The following is a 19050-nucleotide window of genomic DNA, read 5'->3' as shown; positions in this document are numbered from 1 at the left end:
TATTAATATATGTATTAATACTCCCAGTTTGTATTTGTAAGAGGGTTAATTGTGCTGCTCCAATCATAGCATAATGGGAGGACAGCCTAGTAGTGGTATTCTGGAAAAAAGGCCTGTTAGGGGGTATTTTAGCTCAATGGAAAGACATTGGGTGACCACCTAGTGGTAATGCGATTAGAAAAACCTTGACAAAATATTGTAATCAGTGGTCGCCATTGTGTAAATTAGATGATGAGGAAAAGAGGTCTCTTAACGGAACTTCAAATTATGGTACTTTATTACGAGCAATGTTATTCTTGAGGAAAAAAGTAAAATGGAATGAAGTTATGTATGCTTACATGTTTTTCACTTTGCAAAATCACCCAGAGTGACAGAAAGAGTGTGGTATTAACTGGTCACCACAGGTTCCTTCCAGCTGCTACTGAGGTGGCATTAGAAAGAACAGGGCAGGGTCCACAGGGACCTTTGGGAGGATGGGGTAGGGGAGGGCTTCCTAGGAGGAAGGATGAGTCCCATCTCAGACCCCAGCTGAAACAGAATCAACGTGCTTATTGTAGAGAAGAAGGACATTGGAGATGGAATTGTTCAAAATTGAAGTCTGCACTAATAGCTGGGGTTGCTTGACAGGGACCTGGGGAATCTACCCTAGCAGATCCACTGGTTATAGTAAAGCTAGGGAAACAGAGAAAAGAAGTTGAGGTTTGAGTTGGTACACGACCATCTTGTTTGGTTTTGAATCAGGAATTGACACTATTAGATAAATATTTTGTAACTGTAGTGGGAGCTACTGGCCCACAAGAGAAAGCTTTCTTTTTGCAGCCAATCAAATATCAGTTAGGAAAACAATGTAATCCGTAAGTTCTTATATATGCTTGGGTCTCCAAAAGCGTTACTAGAACAAGATCTGTTGGAAAAACTGGAAGCCATAATAACATTCAAAGAGGGTAAAGTGAAATTCAAGGTAAAAGAAGATCAATTAATCGAGATTTTTGAGTTTGGAAAGGATTCAAACCGATAGGCAAAGCCAAATACCTCAGGAAATACTGGATCAAATATTTCCAGGGGGTACGGGCTTCAGGAGTTCCTGGTAAATCAAAGAATGCAGAACCAGTGAAAATTAATTTGAAACCAGGGTTTGGACCAGTGAGGATCAAACAATATTCCCTGAAATTAAAGGATAAACAAGGGAAAAAGAAATAATCAGTAATTTCTTGCAATTTGAACTTTTGGTGGAATGTGAGTCAGAATTGCACACTCCAATCCTACCTGTAAAGAAACCAGTTGGTAAAAGTAATAGCTTAGTGCAGGATTTGAGGGCAATAAACAAAATGACTGAGGATTTACACCCAGTAGTAGCCAACCATTACACATAGTTAACTGAATGGTTCATTGTGTTGGGTTTGAAGGATGCCTTCTTTTGTTTGGCTTTGGTTAAAGAAAGTCAGAAGCTTTTTGCTTTTGAATGGGAAAATCCCAGCACTGGGAGAAAGATCCACTTAACTTGGACAGAGTTTCAGGATTCAAGAACAGCCCTACTATTATTAGAAACCAGTCAGCACGAGAACTTGAAACGTGGGGAGCTCCTCCAGGAAACAGGACTTTGTCACAGTATGTTAATGATCTCCTTATAGCCACAGAAACTAAAGAAGATTGCATGCAATGGGCTGTAAATTTGTTTAATTTTCTGGGATTAAGTAAGTATCGAGTCTCTCAACAGAAAGCTCAACTAGTAGAATGCCAGGTCACTTACTTGGGATTCAGGATATCTGGGAGACAGCGCAAATTTGGGATGGAATGAGAAAAAGCCATTTGCCGAACACCTGAACCTACAACAGTTCAGGAGCTCAGAACTTTCCTTGGAATGACAGGTTGGTGCTGGCTATGGATATATAACTATGGACTTTTAGTAAACCCCTTGTATGACCTGTTGAAAAACAGCCCTTCTAAATTGAATTGGACAGGAGAAGCCAGAAGGGCATTTGCACAGCTGAAGAAAGAACTTATGAAAGCTCCTGCCTTAGGCCTTCCTGATGTCACAGAACCATTCTAGCTGTTCTCCCATGAGAGGCAAGGAATTGTCTTAGGAGTCCTGGCCCAGGAGTTGGGGCCCTACAAATGGGCTGTAGCTTACTTCTCTAAGCAATTAGACAATGTAAGCAAAGGCTGGCCAGGGTGTCTGAGAGCTGTGGCAACAGTTGTCCTCAACATACAGGAAGTGCACAAGTTTACTGTGGGTCAGAAGGTGACTGTTGGTATCTCATACATTCACTGTCGTACTAGAAAAAAAGGTAACCATTGGTTATCCCCTTAAAGCTTTCTGAAATACCAAGCAGTATTAGTAGAACAAGATGATGTAAATATTGTTACTACTACTATTGTCGATCCCGCCTCTTTCCTCAGTGGGTATGTTTTGGAACCAGTGGTCCATGACTATTTGGAGATCATGGAGGCCTCCTACTCAAGTATACCATGTTTAAAGAAATAACCATTAGGGGATGCTGAAGACTCCTGGTTTACTAATGGGAGCAGCTTTGTAAAGCAAAGAGTACGTAAAGCTGGATGTGCTGTGTCAACTACCCACAAGGTAATAGAAGCCAATTCTTTACCTGCAGGAACCTCTGCCCAGACAGCTGAGATAATTGCACTCACACAAGCATCAGAATTATCTAAAGGGAAGAAGATTAATACATGGACCGATTCAAAATAGGCATTTGGAGGAGCACATGCTCATGGAGCTGTTTGGAAAGAACGGGGACTGTTAACAGTACAAGGAAAACAGATTAAACACACCAAAGAGATACTTCAGCTATTGGAAGCTGTGAGGTTACCAGAAAAGACAGCCATCATGCATTGTTGAGGGCACCAAAAGGGTGCCCTCAGTCTCTCTGACCAAGAGACTGGGAAGAAGCTAGCAGATTATACTGCTGAACAGGCTGCTGAAGGGACAGAGACAAATACAGAAGTGATCCCGGATGGCTATCTTCTTGAACCAACATCAGTAACTATACAAAGGATGACAAGAAATTAATAGATTTATAGGCAAAAGTAGAAGAAGAGTCAGATACAAAATGACCCATCTCTGCTGACGGAAGTAGTAATACCTTACAGTGTGTTATGGGGAATTGTATTAGAAGAACAGAACAAAAACTCATTGAGAAGCTGATGCTCTATACCAGGATTTGATTAAAAGAATTGCAGGAGTGAATTTGTATGCCGTAGTAAAACAAGTAACTCAGCAATGTGAGGTATGTTTGAAGAATAATCCGAATACTGTAAGTCATGTACAGATAGGAACCATTGGGAAAGGAAACATACCAGGACAACACTGAAAAATAGATTTCTCTGAGCTCCCTAGAAAAGGTGGGTATTGGTATTTGTTAGTGTTGGCAGATACCTTCTCAGGTTGGCCAGAAGCTTTCCTTTGCAGAACTAACAAAGCAAGAGAAGTTACAAAGTATTGTTAAATGAAGTAATTCCTCAAATTGGGGTACCTGCTGTGGTGTCCTCTCATAGAGGTTCACATTTTATTGCACAGGTAGTACAACAGGTTAGCAAAGCTCTGGGAACTGATCGGCAATGGCATACACCATATAGGCCACAAGCCAGTGGACAGGTAGAGAAAATTAATCATTTGATTAAATAGCAATTGAGTAAAATTTGTTGAGACAAATCTAAAATGGAATCAAGCACTTTCCCTTGTGTTGCTTAGAATTAGCAAACCATAGAGAATTTATGTCCCTTTGAAATTCTCAATGGTAGGCTCTGTCATGCTAAGTACCAAGGCAAAGATTTGAATCAGTTAGGAAAAGCATATTTATGACAATATATGATAGCTTTAGGTAAACTGCTAAATAAAGCAGCAAAGCGAGTGCTTGAAACTAGGGCCAGAGGATCAACCAGTTCGTTCCTTTAGGCCAGAAGACTGGGCTTATGTTAAACATTTTCAGGTCAGCCTTTAGAAGAGAAGTGTTGCCAATGACCTTTACTGCAATCAAGATTAAAGAGCAACCTGCCTGGATTCACTATTCAAGACTGAAGAAAGTGCCAGATAAGAAATGGATGTCAGAACCAGTAGGACCTACCACTTCGAAGTTCCCTCGATGTTGATCTTAGTGATTCTGATAAGTACAACTGCAGTAACAAATGCCTTTACTCCAAGCTGTCTTTAACATGAATCTCTAGTGAAAACTATTATGGCCCAAAATGAGCTACAGGAAATACCTGGACAGGTCAAATCCAAAGCTGCACACTAACAGATGTATTGTAAGTAAGCTATAGAATAGAGAAGTATAATTCAAGGCTTGCACTAATTTATCATTTATGTAAGTATGTACTAATTGCACTTGCGTGAAGAGCTGCCAACATGGAAAGTTAAACGAGCGGACACATGAGGTAGACTATGAGAAGACCCTCGAAGGAAGTAAACACCCCCCTGGAGAGACTGCAATGCCTGTAAAAGGAGACCAGATGGCAGCAAAGACTATGAAATAATTAACTTCATGTTTATGTAATCATTTCTTAGGACAGGTGTATTGAATGTTAATAATTTCTAAGAACTGTAATGAATATGCAACGCTTTCGTAGATATAAGCTGCACGAGGTTGTCCTGTCGTGGTGAGCACTTATGGTGGAGAATCGCAAGTGCCACCCCAGCGCTGCACATAAAGAACGCCCACCTAACAGTGTAATCTAGTTATGTTGAGTTGATTTCTTTGTTTCAATCCAAGCCATCTCTGCTATTAAATTAATCTTTTTGTTTCTGCCAAATGTAAAGAGCCTAATTATCAAGGTGAAACTTCAACGTCCTTTACTACAATAAAAAATGAGCTTTCAATGAAATTTAATGAGATTTCATTTATTAACTACTTATTAACACACTAACTACCAGTACACTCTGCTGCTTCGGGATAACTGTGTTTCTGCAAAGTCATTCTTTACCCGCCAAATTGAGTTCTGACTGAAGGACAGGGCTGTAAACACTAGCCTTTGCAGGCACCAGAACCATTGGCCTTTCCTTGTTCTCTCTTGTGTCTTTGTATCAACTGAAAAGTAACACAAAATAATCTTCTCATTCCTTACTCTTAGGGAAACTTTGTTGCATGAGGAGGTTTTGTTTATATGTTATTCTGCTGCAAAGCTGATCAGAAAGTGCAGTTTGTAGGGGTTTTTTTGATACCTGAGATCTTCAGCAAATACCCAGCTGAGATGACATTTATACCATAAATCGACTAATTAAGAAACTTCTAAAACAAAAACCCCCGCGGTTTTGAAAGCAAACATCTTTTATTGACGCACCAGCACCCATGGGGATTGTTCCCCTAGTGAGGGCCCTGAACAATTCCGAGACACAGGTTATACCCATACAGATCATACATGCTCATTAAATTTCCAATAAATCCTTTGCATATGCATTACACTCCTTTGCTATTCAGCTTGGAACCTGCTTGCGCTGGTGTCACCACCTGATCTTCTGAGAGCAAAGGCGTCTCCTACCCTTTTGCTTATTTTAACAAATACCATTCTCGTGGCTTAACTCCTAACAAGTGCCTATCATCTAACATCTGTGACCCTTATTAACTTAATCAATGCCTAAAATCTATGACCCTTATTTGTATAGACTTATTTTATTACTAATTGCTGATTTTAGTTATCATCAATCTCTCCTCTTTTCTTGAAGGTTTGTGGCCACTGGGCTTCAGCCCTCATTAAAATAGAACCTTGAGCATTTACTTCCAAACTGCTTCTTTCTGGTGCTCTCTTTACACACCCTAAAACAATTATAAACACAGTTATGACGACTAAAATAATTATTCCTGTGTACATTAATGATGTTAGCCACCCTGCAAGTGAAATATTCCCCATTTGAGACAACAGCTAACTAATCCACATGCTTTCTATATTTTGTCGAAGGTCCTGTGATTGTTTCACTACCTCTTTGATAATCCCCATTAGATTACAAAAATTTTTGGTCCGGAAGGCGGCGGGGGAGGGCGGAGGGGGTGTTTATTGAGGTCTCACTTGCAGCTCAGAGTTCACAGTGGGAGGTCGCAGATCAGGGGTCACCAGGGGTCACTCAGCCCCCCCGTCCCGGCACCCAGAGGCGGCTGCTGTGCAGGTCCCGCTTGGCGCCGGGGTGGGGTCTGCTGCCCCAGGACCCACACGTGTGCCTGCTCCTGACCTCCCCCGCTGCGGCCCCCTCGGCTCTGGGTTCCTCCTCCATGGAGCTGAAGATCCCAGGGACGGGCTCCAGCGCTGCTGCCGCCATCGCACCAAACAGCCGCCCCGTAACCATAGAAACTCACCCACGCTCCCGCCGGAAACCGGAGGTGGGAGCCGTAGCGGCCGGTAACGGCGGGGCGGCCCGGGGGCGCTCAGAAGGCTTTGGGGGGGACTGGCCTGAGGTTGGGGGCTGTGGTTCGGGGCAGCCCGGGCGGCGTTTGGGGCCTCCGGGCTCCTCCCCGGTTCCTCCCGTTCCTGCCCCCACCCAGGCCATGGCCGCCTCCGCGGACGCGTCGCTGCTGTCGGCCGAGCTGGACGCGGACGACGAGGAGGAGAAGGAGGCGCTGCGGCGGCTTCTGCTGCAGGTAGGATCGGAGGGAGAGCCCGGGGCGAGGGGAGCAGGGACCGAGGGGAACTGGGACTGACCCGTGTTCCCCAGCTCCGTCCGTGTACCCCCAGATCCTCTGTCGTCCCCAGGTAACACAGGACGACGAGGAGCCGCCCCCACCCACCGACCCTTCTCGCACTGTCACCCCGCAGCCCGGTCTGGAGTGTTTGGGAGGGGCCCTAGGGATTTGGGGGGTCTCGGCGGGTCCTGACCCCCTGCGTCTCCTCTCCCCAGGGTTCTGCGTGAACACCCGCGCAGGGGGGACCAAGGTCTTTGTCAATGTTTGTCACTCGGGAGAGGTGCTGCCCCCGCCCCGGGCTGTGCTGTCTCCTCCTATACGACCTGCCCGAGACCTTTCACATCCCCATGAGTCTGGGGGAGCCCCATGCCGAGCTGGACTGCAGTGAGATCCCCCTCCTCCAAAAAACCCTGAGCCCTGCAAACCTCTGCCCTGATCCCCTCAACACACCCAGCTACCCAAAACCTCCTGCTCAGCCCCCCTGACCCTGTGTGACCCCCGGCCCCTCCCCTGAACCCTTCCCCAGATTCACCCATCCTCTTAATCTCCTCCTGACCCTGCCTGACCCCCAATTTCTCCCCCTGATCCCCGAAACTGTCTCCTGAGCCCCCCTGTGGAGCCCTCAGCCCCTCTTAATCCCCCCAAAACCCTCTCCATGACCTCCCCCACTCCCTTAATCCTTCCCCCAAACTCATCCTGAGCCTCCCAAATGCCCCAACCCCTCGTTCATTCTCCCCTCTCCCCCCCACCGCAGATGGCCAGGGTTGCATGGCCCATGATATGATGGTGAGCTTGGGGTTCTTCTGCACACTGCAGGTGAGAGAGAGGTTGGGGGATCCCAGGGTGGATTGGAAGAGTTTGGGGGGTTCTGATCCCCCTGCCCCACTTCCCCTCAGGCCGGCCCCCTGTACCGCGAGTTATTCCTGACTGTGGCCATGGAGGGGCTGACAGAGAAGTATGGGCTGGAGCTGACTGGTGGGACTGGGAACACTGTGAGGGTGAGGGGTGGGGCAACTAGAGGCACTGGGAAGGAGCTGGGGGATGAACTTCGGGGGTGGAACTGGAAAAGAAGAGGGTGGTGGAAGGGGGTCTCACCCCCGCCCCCGTGACTTCCCCATGCTCCCCAACCCCAGGCTGGTGGGTGCTGTGGAACCGCCGGTTCTTGGGCTTTATCTCAGCCCAAAAGATTCGGATGTGGCCTCTGCCCCACATCCAGGAGCTTGAGGGGTGAGTGAGACACTCCCCCACCCCCCTGTGACCCCCTTGCCTGACCTTTGCCCCTCCTCCCACAGCTGCCCTGCCCCCTCCCAGTATGTGGAGGTGGCAGAACACTTGTCCCAACACCCAGGAGTGCTGCTGCCACAGGCCGTGAGTGGGGGTGGCACCAGGGTCATTGGGGGGAATTAACTTGATCCCAGGGGTTGTTGGGGGATGGGGGGGCTCCTCTAAATATTAGAGGGGAAGCTGTGGGGTGGAGGAGGGGTGCTGGGTGGGGCTGGGTAGGTGTGGGGGAGATTTAACCTGGTCCAGGGGCAGTTGGGGGGACCCTGGTTGTGTTGGGGCCATCTAGGTCCTCTCCCTGACCCTGCCCTGCCGCGTCCAGGCAGGTGCAGAGTTGCTGTGGCTGGGGCTGAGTGAGGAACAGCTGGTGCTGAAGGGGGAGGGGGGCGGCTCCATGCTGGAGCTGCCCCACCCCCCCAACCCCGCCCAGTGCCATGCCCACTTCCACCGTGGAACCAAGGTGAGTGTTGCCATGGTGATGGGCAACATCACCTACCCTGAGCCTTGCCCTGGTCCATGCCCTGAGCCACACCCATCCACGTTACCCAGGTAAAGGCTCCTGGCCATGCCTGCTCGCTCAGCTACACCCCTTTCCTGTCCCCACCCTTCTCCACGGTCCCACTGCTTAGCCAGGAGGTGCTGCCCCCCTGCTGACCACTGACCTTTTCCCCCAGGTCCTCACCGTGACAACGCCCCTGCAGGCCTGAGGGGGTGGACACCTGTGTCCCCCCCACCCCCATTGCCTTTTTCGTACAAAAACTTGCAATAAAAGGTCAATCAAACTGGTATACGTATCTGCAACCTCACCGGCCACCTGGGTCCCCTGTGCTGGGGGCAGGGCCTCGCAGCGGTCCCAGGTGCCCAGGTGCTCACCCCCTGCCCTGACACAGGAGGGAGTCTCAGCTTATGAGGGGGATTTAGTGGTGATCCTGGGGACGAGGGTCTAGGGATGGTGTCCCAGAGAATCCAGGCATGTGGGACAAGGAGAGGGGACCCAGGCATCTGATGGGGACCCGGGAGTTCAGGGGGGACCCAGGTGTTTCGACAGGGTGGGCAGCAAAGGCACACACATCACACATGCATGATCCCCCCATCCCGCCCTGTCTCTACAGACTCCTGGAGTGACAGCAGGAGGATGCAGAGGAACTGGACTTGAGCTCAGGATGTGCCTGAGGGGGACAGGTTGGAACCCCCCACATTCCCCTTGCTGGACTGCACCTGCAATAGTCTCTTCAACACTACAGCATCAGCTTCTGCATCAGCTGTGGCATCCACTGTGACCTGGGGATGGCCATGGTCAGCAGGGGCAGGCACGGAGAGGTACGGGGGGCATGGGGGACTGGGGGGCATTGGGAGGAGGTGGGACATGGAGGTCATGTTTGGGAAGGGGCAGGTTCAGTGCTTTTTGGGGGTTGGGGGTTTTGGAAGATTTTGAGGGTGTCCTGCCTGTAGTGGTCTCCTCACCCTCTCCTCTGCCCTCCCAGGGCACACAGTTCAACTGAGACTCTGAAATGGTGGGGATAATCCACGGCTCCTTCTGGGGCTACATCATCACCCAGATCTCAGGGGGATTCATCGGCCAGAAATTCACCACCAACGGGTTGGAGGGGAGGGGAGCGGCATGTGGTGTGTGAGGGGCAGCACCCCAGCACTTAGAGCTGGACCCATCGCGTGTATTCCCTTCCCCCTTGCACATGCCACATTGCACAAGGGTGTCTTGCATGTATTCCCCCCAGCTGACCCCAGCCCTCCCTGGTGAGGGTCAGGGGTCAGAGGTAGCGGTCAGGGCAGTCCTGGAGGGCATTTTCTGCAGGGTCAAACTGGAGCCAGGGATGGAGTCAGGATCAGGGTTGGGTCTAGGGTCAGAGGTGGCTTGGGGCTTGGAGGTCAGAGATGGGTCATGGTCAGATCACCAGGTGTGAGGTCAGGGCTGGATGTCATGCCCCTGGTTGGGAAGGGCAGGTCAAGGGTCAAGAGGTCACCATCAGCCCTGCCCTGCCCCTCCCTCTGCAGCTGGCCATGCCCTGGCACCAGTTCTTCACCTCCAAACCACGCTATGCCATCATCGTTGTGAAATTCTGCCACAGCTGGACCCTTTACCTGCTGCTCATCTGTCAGCCCACCTGCTTCAAGGAGTTGTTCAGCTTGAACATCAGCAAGGTGAGCCGTGCTCTGCCTTGGCCTGCCCTGCTGCACCTCTTCACGCCCAGGCCCTGCTTGGGGCTCACAGCCCCATCCCCTGCAGGTGGGGGGATGGAATTACAAGGAATGTCAACAGCCTGTAGAAAAATTACAAATGAAAGCCAGATGCACTAGAGGATTTCCATTAGATCAAAGAAATAATATATCCCAAGAAAGCAGTTACAAAATTAAATATTTTCAATATGTTTGGCAACTACAGTAGACTCAACCTGTTCATCACTGACCTGGATGAAGAGACTGAGTGCACCCTCAGCAAGTTTGCTCATGATACCAAACTGGGAGGAAGGGTTGATACACTGTGCTGCCATCCAACGAGACCTGGACAGGCTGGAGGACTGGGCAGAGAAGAATCTGATTAATTTCAACAAGGGCAAGTGTAGGGTCCTGCACATGAGGAGTAATAACGCCAAGCACCAGTGCAGGTTAGGGGTGGACCTGCTGGAAAGCAGCTCTGCAGAGAAGGACTTTGGAGTTCTGGTTGACAACAGATTGACCATGAGTCAACAATGTGCCCTTGTGGCCAAGAAGGCCAAGGGTATCCTGGGTTGCATTAGGAAAAGTGTGACCTGCAGGTCCAGGGAGGTTCTCTTCCCCTCTGCTCTGGTGAGGCTGCATCTGGAGTTCTGTGTCCAGTTTTGGGCTCCCCAGTTTAAGAAGGACAAGGAATTACTGGAGTCCAGTGATGGGCTACAAAGATGATGAGAGGTCTGGAGCATCTTTCTGATGAGAGACTGAGAGAGCTGGGCCTGTTCGATCTGGAGAAGAGAAGGCTGAGAGGGGCTCTTGTCAATGTTTGTAAATATCTCAAAGGTGGGTGTCAAGAGGATGGGATCAGACTTCAGTGGTGCTCAGAGATAGGATGAGGGTCAAAGGGCACACACTGAAGCACAGGAGGTTCCATCTAAACTTGAGGAGAAACATCTTTACTTTGAGGATGACAGACATTGGAACAGGCTGCCCAGAGAGGCTAGGCTGCTGGCTTGCAAAAGAAGCTAACGGTACGAGCCTAGCCCTGAATGGTGTTTTAACAGATGTTGATGTTGTAAGACATGGTTCGCTACAAAATAGAGCAATCATTGATTTCTTTTTATTAGCTCAAGGTCATGGTTGTCAGGACTTTGAAGGAATGTGTTGCATGAATCTCAGTGATCATTCAGAATCCATTCATGCCAGCATAACTCAATCAAAGGAATTAACAAAGCAATTGCAAAACCAAGATGATGGTGATTTCTGGAGTCTGTTCTCTTGGCTGGGGGGGTTAGGGCCATGAGCAGAGTGACTAATTATGCTTGCAATGTTTATATGTGGAGTCTTGTTACTTATTCTGATTTGTATACCATGTGTCTTATCTTGTGTATAACGAATGATTGAAAAATGCTTTAATCGTGTAATGGCTAGGCAATTACATGCTGCTATGGCTATGGATTTATTAAACAAAAAGGGGGGAGATGTGGCAGTATTCTGACATTGGGCCTGTGAGAAACCACAAGAGTCGACAGCATGAGAACAAGCATTGGTGGAAAAATATAAAGAAAGGACTATGTACTACTTAATACATCAAGAACAGAGGAATTGATACAGAATTGATACCTCAAGGACAGGGGTTAACTTGTGGTGGACCAAAAAAAGCACTTATGGCAGCAAATTTGGTGGGAACAAAAAATACGTCACTTATGTAATGACTAACTTAGCAAATCAGCAAATGCTTGAGTGAACATCACAGAAAGTATAAATGCAAGCCTGAGTTTGTAATAAATGTGTCTCTTTACATCTTGAAGAGAGTCCGTGCCTCATTCACTACAAGTCTAATCTCTTGCACCCACACACTCTCCTGCCAGCACGGCAGATTATAAATAATACTCAGCAGCCCGCTCTGCTACTGGTGCCTCTACCGTGAGTAGAGGTGAGAAAATCAAAAAGAAATGTTCACATACTGCAACTGTGTCAGTCTTGCTGTATCTAACAGCATGGTTTCTCCCATCTACACAAACAGTGTTCACTTTCGCCATCCAGAATGCTCAGCATCAGCACCTTCCTGACACAGCCAGCTGTACTTATATCTTACACACACTCCCTCACCCACTCTCACACAAGCAAAAATAAATACTGGGCAAGAGATGAGAGAGGGAGAGGGGAGGGGAGGAGAGGAGAAGAGAAAGAGAAGAGAGGAGAGGAGAAGAGAAGAGAAAGAGAGGAGAGGAGAAGAGAAGAGAAAGAGAAGAGAGTGAAGAGAAGGGAAGAGGAGGGGAGGAGAGGGGAGGAGAGGAGGGGAAGGGAGGGGAGGGGGAGGAGAAGAGAAAGAGAAGAGAGAGAAGAGAAGGGAAGAGAAAGGAAGAAGAGAGGAGAAAGAAGAGAAGAGAGGAGAAGAAGAAAAGAGAAGAAGAGAGAGAAGAGAAGAGAGAAGAGGAGAAGAGAAAGAAGAGAAGAGGAGAAAGAAGAGAAGAGAGAAGCAATTAAAAGCCACCACAAATATAGCCAGTTTAGACTTAAGATACTGAAATCCCTCCTACAGCCAAATAAAAGCAGCCTGGCTTTCAGATGTGCTTTGCAATCGCTTAAGTCTGTGAGATCTGCAAGAGCTCAGCACACAAAATTATCCCTCTTTAAAAAAATATATATATATTTTTAAGGTCCCTAGCATCATAAGCCTTAAATACGAAAATTCAGACCCCAATTTTTATTGCTCCCATTTTAATCATAACTAACAGCTCAGTCTACACCTTGGTGGGCATGATGCTCTTGCTCACAGATTTCTACTGCATTAATGCCAAGTGCTTTCAGATACAAGTTACATCTAAAATTCAATTTGATTGTGGTAGATGGTGAATCAGTTCATCAGTTTTTAGAACTCATGAACTGACTCGGCATTCACCACAATTGAAGGACTTTCCAGTTTTGCAATAAAACGCTGATGTTTTAGGCATTAAAATTGTGCAAAATTAAACTCTTTTGTTATGCATTTCTAGTAAAACTGCACTTAGAAGAATAAAGTGAGATTGTTCCAGACATTCTCTTATTACAACAGAAAAGGACCAGACCCTTAGTCAGTGTTCTGAAGCCTTATTACAGCTGCGTTATACAGTACAGTCTAAATACCCATCCTTGTCAACAGGATGGCAACCAACAAGTTGTACTCCCTCTGCAGATACTAAAACTATCAGGGACAGGCACAGTGTTATTTATCTCAGTCAAAATATTTAAAATCAAACCCAGGAGAGGTCTTGAAGTTCCATTAAAACTGCCACATAATACCAAATTGTCTCTAACATTTGGCTTCCTTCATCCTTGGTAATTAGGTGAGATTTTATGATGCTCTTCACGTGCTTGCTCAGTGGTTCTCCAAGGCTCTTAGCACCTCTCTGTAGAGTATTAAGACACTTCTCTGCTGGTTTTAGAAACAGACGACAGCTTCCAGCCAGTTTTACATCTTTTCTCTTAGTAAGTGTCATTAGATTTAATATTTCCATCACACTGAAGTTCTGCGTTTTCTGATCAGTAACCGTACAGGGCCTTCTGGTACAGATTTAATAATGTTCCAGGCATTGTAATGCATGAGGCCAAGTAATGATTTTCCACTAACAGCAAGAATTTCATCTCCAGTTTCTATGTTTCCAGATTGCTCTGCAGCACCACCTAGGAGCAAATGGAGAAAAAGTCAGTGTGGAAAAAAATCCCAGAAACTAACTGTTGTAGAGGCTGAAATGAGCCTAACTGGGAAAAACTGGCAAAAGCATCCCATTGTGACTGGTCCAGATGCTCCATGCATCCTTGGCATAGACTACCTCAGGAGAGGGTATTTTAAGGACCCAAAAGGGTATTGGTGGGCATTTGGTATAGCAGCTGTGGACACTGAGAAAATTGAACAGCTGTCTGATTTGCCTGGTCTCTCAGATGACCCTTTTGTTGTTGGACTGCTGATGGTTGATGATCAGCAGATGTCAATTGCTGCTACGACAGTGCATCGCTGATGATATCACACCAATCAACTCTTTGATTCCTATCCCCAAGTTGATTCATCAACTGGAAAGCCAGGGTGTGATCAGTAAGACTCTCTCACCCTTTAACAGCCCAATTTGGCCAGTACGTAAATCTAGTGACAAGTGGAGATTAACTGTAGACTATCATGGCCTGAATGAAGTTACACCACCACTGAGTGCTGCTGTGCCTGGTGTGTTAGAACTGCAATTTGAACTGGAGTCAAAGGCAGCTAAGTGGTATGCTACAATTGACATTGCTAATGCATTCTTCTCTATTCCTGTAGCAGCAGAGTGCAGGCCGCAGTTTGTTTGCACCTGGAGGGGAATTGAGTACACATGGAATCGCTTGTGAAAACACAGTCCTACCATCTGCCATGGGCTGATCCAGACCATACTGGAACAAGGTAAAGCTCCAGAACACTTGCAATATATTGATGACATCATTGTTTGGGGTGACACAGCGAAAGAAGTCTTCGAGAAAGGTGAGAGAATAATTCAGATTCCTTTGGATTCTGGCTTTGCCCTAAAATGAAGCAAGGTCAAGGAACCTGCATGAGAGATCCAGTTTTTAGGAATAAAATGGCAAGATGGGCGTTGTCAGATCCCAATGGATGTGATCAATAAGATTGCAGCAATGTCTCCACCTACTAATAAAAAAGAGACACAGACTTTATTGGGCATTGTAGGTTTTTGGAGAATGCATATTCCTGACTATGGCCAGATTGTAAGCCCTCTCTATCAAGTGACTCGTAAAAGGAACCAATTTGAGTGGGGCCTGGAACAATGACAAGCCTTTGAACAAATTAAGCATGAGGTAACTCATGCGGTGGCCCTTGGACCAGTTCAGACTGGACTAGATGTTAAAAATGTGCTCTACACCGCAGCCTGAGATAATGGACTTACCTGGAGCCTCTGGCAGAAAGCACCAGGAGGAACCCAAGGTTGACCCTTAGGTTTTTGGAGTCGAGGATACAAGGAATCAGAGGCCAACTGTACTCCAACTGAAAAAGAGATACTAGCAGCATATGAAGGAGTTTGAGCTGCTTCAGAAGTGATCGGTACTGAAGCACAGCTCCTCCTGGCACCTTGACTGCTGGTGCTGAGCTGGACGTTCAAAGAGAAGGTTCCCTCTACACATCATGCAACAGATGTTATGTGGAGTAAATGGATTGCATTAATCATGCAATGAGCTCAAACTGGAAGTCCCAATTGCCCAGGGATCTTAAAAGTGATTATAGACTGGCCAGAAAGCAAAGACTTCGGGATGTCGCCAGATAAGGAGGAAGTAACACGTGCTGAAGAAGCACCATCATATAATACACTTTCAGAGACCGATAAGCAGTATGCACTGTTCACAGATGGATCCTGCCATCTTGTAAGAAAACATCAAAGGTGGAATGCTGCTGTGTGGAGTCCCACACGACAAGTTACAGAAGCCATTGAAGGACAAGGTGAATTAGTCAATTTGTCGAAGTGAAAGCCATCCAGCTGGCTTTGGACATTGCTGAATGAGAGAAGTGTCCACTACTTTATCTCTATACTGACTCATGGATGGTGGCAAATGCCTTCTGGGGGTGGTTATGACAATGGAAGAAAAACAACTGGCAGTGCAGAGGTAAACCCATTTGGGCTGCCACATTGTGGCAAGACATTGCTGCTTGGCTAGAGAGCCTGCCTGTAAAAGTTTGTCCTGCAGATGCTCATGTGCCTAGAAGTTGAGCCACTGAGGAACATTTAAACAACCAAAAAGCAGATCAAGCTGCTAAGATTAAAGCAGCTGAGGTGAACTTGGACTGGTAACATAAAGGTGAACTTTCCCTAGCTTGGTGGGTTCACCATGCTTCAGGGCATCAAGGCAGAGATACCATGTATAAATGGGCTCGTGATCGAGGGGTGGACTTAACTATGAACACTATTTCACAAGTTATTCATGAATGTGAAACTCATGCCGAAATCAAACAAGCCAAACAGTCAAAGCCTCTATGATATGGGGGGTGATGGTTAAAGTATAAGTATGGAGAAGCTTGGCAGATTGATTATATTACACTTCCACAAGCACGTCAATGTAAGCACTATGTACTTACAATGGTGGAAGCAACCATCATATGGTTGGAAACATATGCTGTACCTTATGCTACAGCCCGAAATACTATCTTGGGCCTTGAAAAACAAGTCCTTTGGCAACACGGCACACCACAAAGAATTGAGTCAGACAATGGTACTCATTTCAAAAACAGTATTATAGGCAACTGGGCCAAAGAACATGGTATTGAGTGGGTGTATCATATTCCATATCATGCACCAGCCTCTGCGAAAACTGAAATGTACAATGGTTTGTTAAAAACTACACTAAAGGCACTTGGTGGTGAAACCTTAAAAACTGGGATTCACATTTGGCAAAAGCCACTTGGTTGGTCAACACTAGGGGATCAACCAATCGAGCCGGACCTGCCCAATCAGAAATTCTACGTAGTGTAGAAGGAGATAAAGTTCCTGTAGTACACATGAAAAATACGTTAGGAAAGGCAGTCCGGGTTACTCCTGCCTCAGGCAAAGGCAAGCCCATTCATGGGATTGTTTTTGCCTAAGGACCTGGCAGAACTTAGTGGGTGATGTTTAAGGATGGACAAGTCCAGTGTGTACCTCAAAGGGATTTGATTTTAGGTGAAAATATTCAATACTGAACTATATGATGCTAAATGCCATACTAACAGTGTTTAATAAGTGTCTTCCAGATCAAGACAGTGGTGATGAAACCAGAGCTAGCTTCTTCGAGTGGCACCTGACAACTTCTTTGAAGTTGATGTCTTCAACCCACAAACAGTGGTCATGAGATGTACTTGATGTACCATTTTTCCTGCCCTGGAAGACTGTTACGACACATGAACTTAATGACCTTTTCAAAAGGATGGTCCATGGACTTTGAGAACGATGAATTACACCTGTGTATATATGTACATATGTATATATATATATATGTATATGGTAGTAGTAATTAATTAGATTGTATTGATAAGGTATAAGTATGCCATGAATGGTATGTTATAAGTGGTGGAATGTCCTGGTTTTGTTAAAAACAATGTAAGTTTCTCTTTTAGTGAATTTTCCTTTCAGCTAGTCTTCTTAGTAACTGCACTCTTCTGAAGTAAAATACATGTTTTGGTAGACATAGCAATGGAATGCAAGGTCGCTGATAAGGATGCACATCCCGTAAGTGAGAAGGGCAAGGAGGAGCAAACTGAAACAGGTGACTAAAACTGACCAACTAAGTATTCCATCCCATGCACGTAATACTTCATATAATAGTGGGAGACCGTGAGGATCTTGTCCCTTTTTCCTTTTGGACTATGGCCGACATTAGGGGTGGACCTTGCGAGTTGTCCCTGCGAACTGAGGCCTAGTGACAGACTAAATCAAGTTCTGGTTTGCTGCAGAGTCCAGCCCAGAACTTCTGGGTGTCTCCTGATGTTGCCGGAGCAGTTCTTTGCCGGGATTTTCAAGATTGGTTTTGTATATTTTGTATTATTTTCTCTATTTTTATTAGTAACATTAGTAAAACAGTTTTAAATTTTTTTCCCAACTCTCTCTCTCTCAGTCCTACTTTGCCTTCGAATCGTCTGTACTTAGTGGGGAGGGGGGGAGCTTGGGGGGCAGGGAAGGAGAGGGGGATAACAAAGCATCTGCCACAGTTTATTGTCATGCTGCAATCAATTAAAATCACAGCATACTACTGGGATGGTTTCCTTTCGATACACAGTTCATTTAACTTTACCTGCCCACAAACAGACCATCCAAGAGTGGCAGTTTTTGAATATGAACACCACCTATTCTTGGTGAAAGCAAATACTGATATCTAAGGAAAAAAAGGTTAAACTACTAATTGAGTACAATGCAGGATGGTGCTTTGGAACCACACTGATTATCTGCCCTGTACTTCTCTTAGAAAAGAGAATCGGATAAAAGGCATGAGCTTCTGTTACGTACAATATTGCTGTTGTAATTTAATGTCTAGAATAGCTGATAAGCTAAGGAAGAAACTGCATCATATTTAGTAAATCTGACTGCTCCACAAACTTTTACAAGCAGTTGGAACCTGTAGCCATTCCCAGGAGTGTTTATTTTAACGACCACTTTGGCTAGCAAATGGTAAAAAATGAAGGTCACAAACCAAAAGCTTGCTTCAAAAAACATCAAGTCCAGAGTTAAAATGTCTGTACAATGCACAGAAGGGTAACCAGAACAATATCCACTGTATTTACATGCTTGTAGTACCTTTAAATATTCTTTTCACAAGTAAGGGTCTGTCTCCAGCAATGGAAGCTTTTCCACCATCAAGACTGAATCCCAAGCCAGCAGAGGTTTTCAATAATTCAACACAGATGACATCATTCATATCCAGGCTTGGATCTCTGACACAACATACACAGCATATTGTTATATGGTTAACAGAAATTGACAAGTTTAGCAAACTTAGTAAATGACTCTAAACATCAACAAAATAACTGAAACTAGTGTGAATAATCATTTTTGGTCTCATGTGTATGGAAATAACCACAATTACCTGTACATGCATCCTGCCTTCTATGTAGCAGACATTTTTATAATGCAATATTGCTGTAGCTGACATAAAACATGAGTTTGCTTCAGAGGAAATAAATCTATAGTTTTGGAAAACAGGGCCTTCTTTATCCTGTGTGAACATCAAAATTACGCAGTCTGAACTATCACAAATTACTACTACTGTTATCTGAAACAACTTTATATGTTATCGAAAACATTTGAAGCTGTGCTTTGCCTTCAAGATGGAAATACATTAATAATAACTCAATACTGTTGATTATAAAATTATGTTGCCCCCTAGTGCCTGCACCAGCAGATGTTCTGCATCTGTCGATGTGCAGGACACAGAGAGTTGACGGTAGAAATGCATTCTGTAGTAATTACTTGTGTTTTATCCATGGGAG

At 46.0% G+C, this 19050-nt stretch overlaps 1 protein-coding gene across 1 annotated transcript; it reads left to right on the top strand.

Moving 5' to 3' along the window:
- Window positions 1–6491: 6491 nt before the first annotated feature.
- On the top strand, window positions 6492–7857 carry LOC308051880 (PIH1 domain-containing protein 1-like; the record flags this gene model as incomplete). The annotated part of the gene is made up of 4 exons (XM_080362529.1): window positions 6492–6584; window positions 6697–6906; window positions 7523–7601; window positions 7760–7857. The coding sequence occupies 4 exons, from the start codon at window positions 6492–6494 to the stop codon at window positions 7855–7857; spliced, it is 480 nt and encodes a 159-aa protein (XP_080218655.1).
- Window positions 7858–19050: the final 11193 nt, after the last annotated feature.

Source organism: Nesoenas mayeri (genome assembly GCF_963082525.1).
Source record: "Nesoenas mayeri genome assembly, chromosome: Z".
Taxonomy (NCBI): Eukaryota; Metazoa; Chordata; class Aves; order Columbiformes; family Columbidae; genus Nesoenas; species Nesoenas mayeri.
This window is presented reverse-complemented; position numbering and strand designations above follow the sequence as displayed.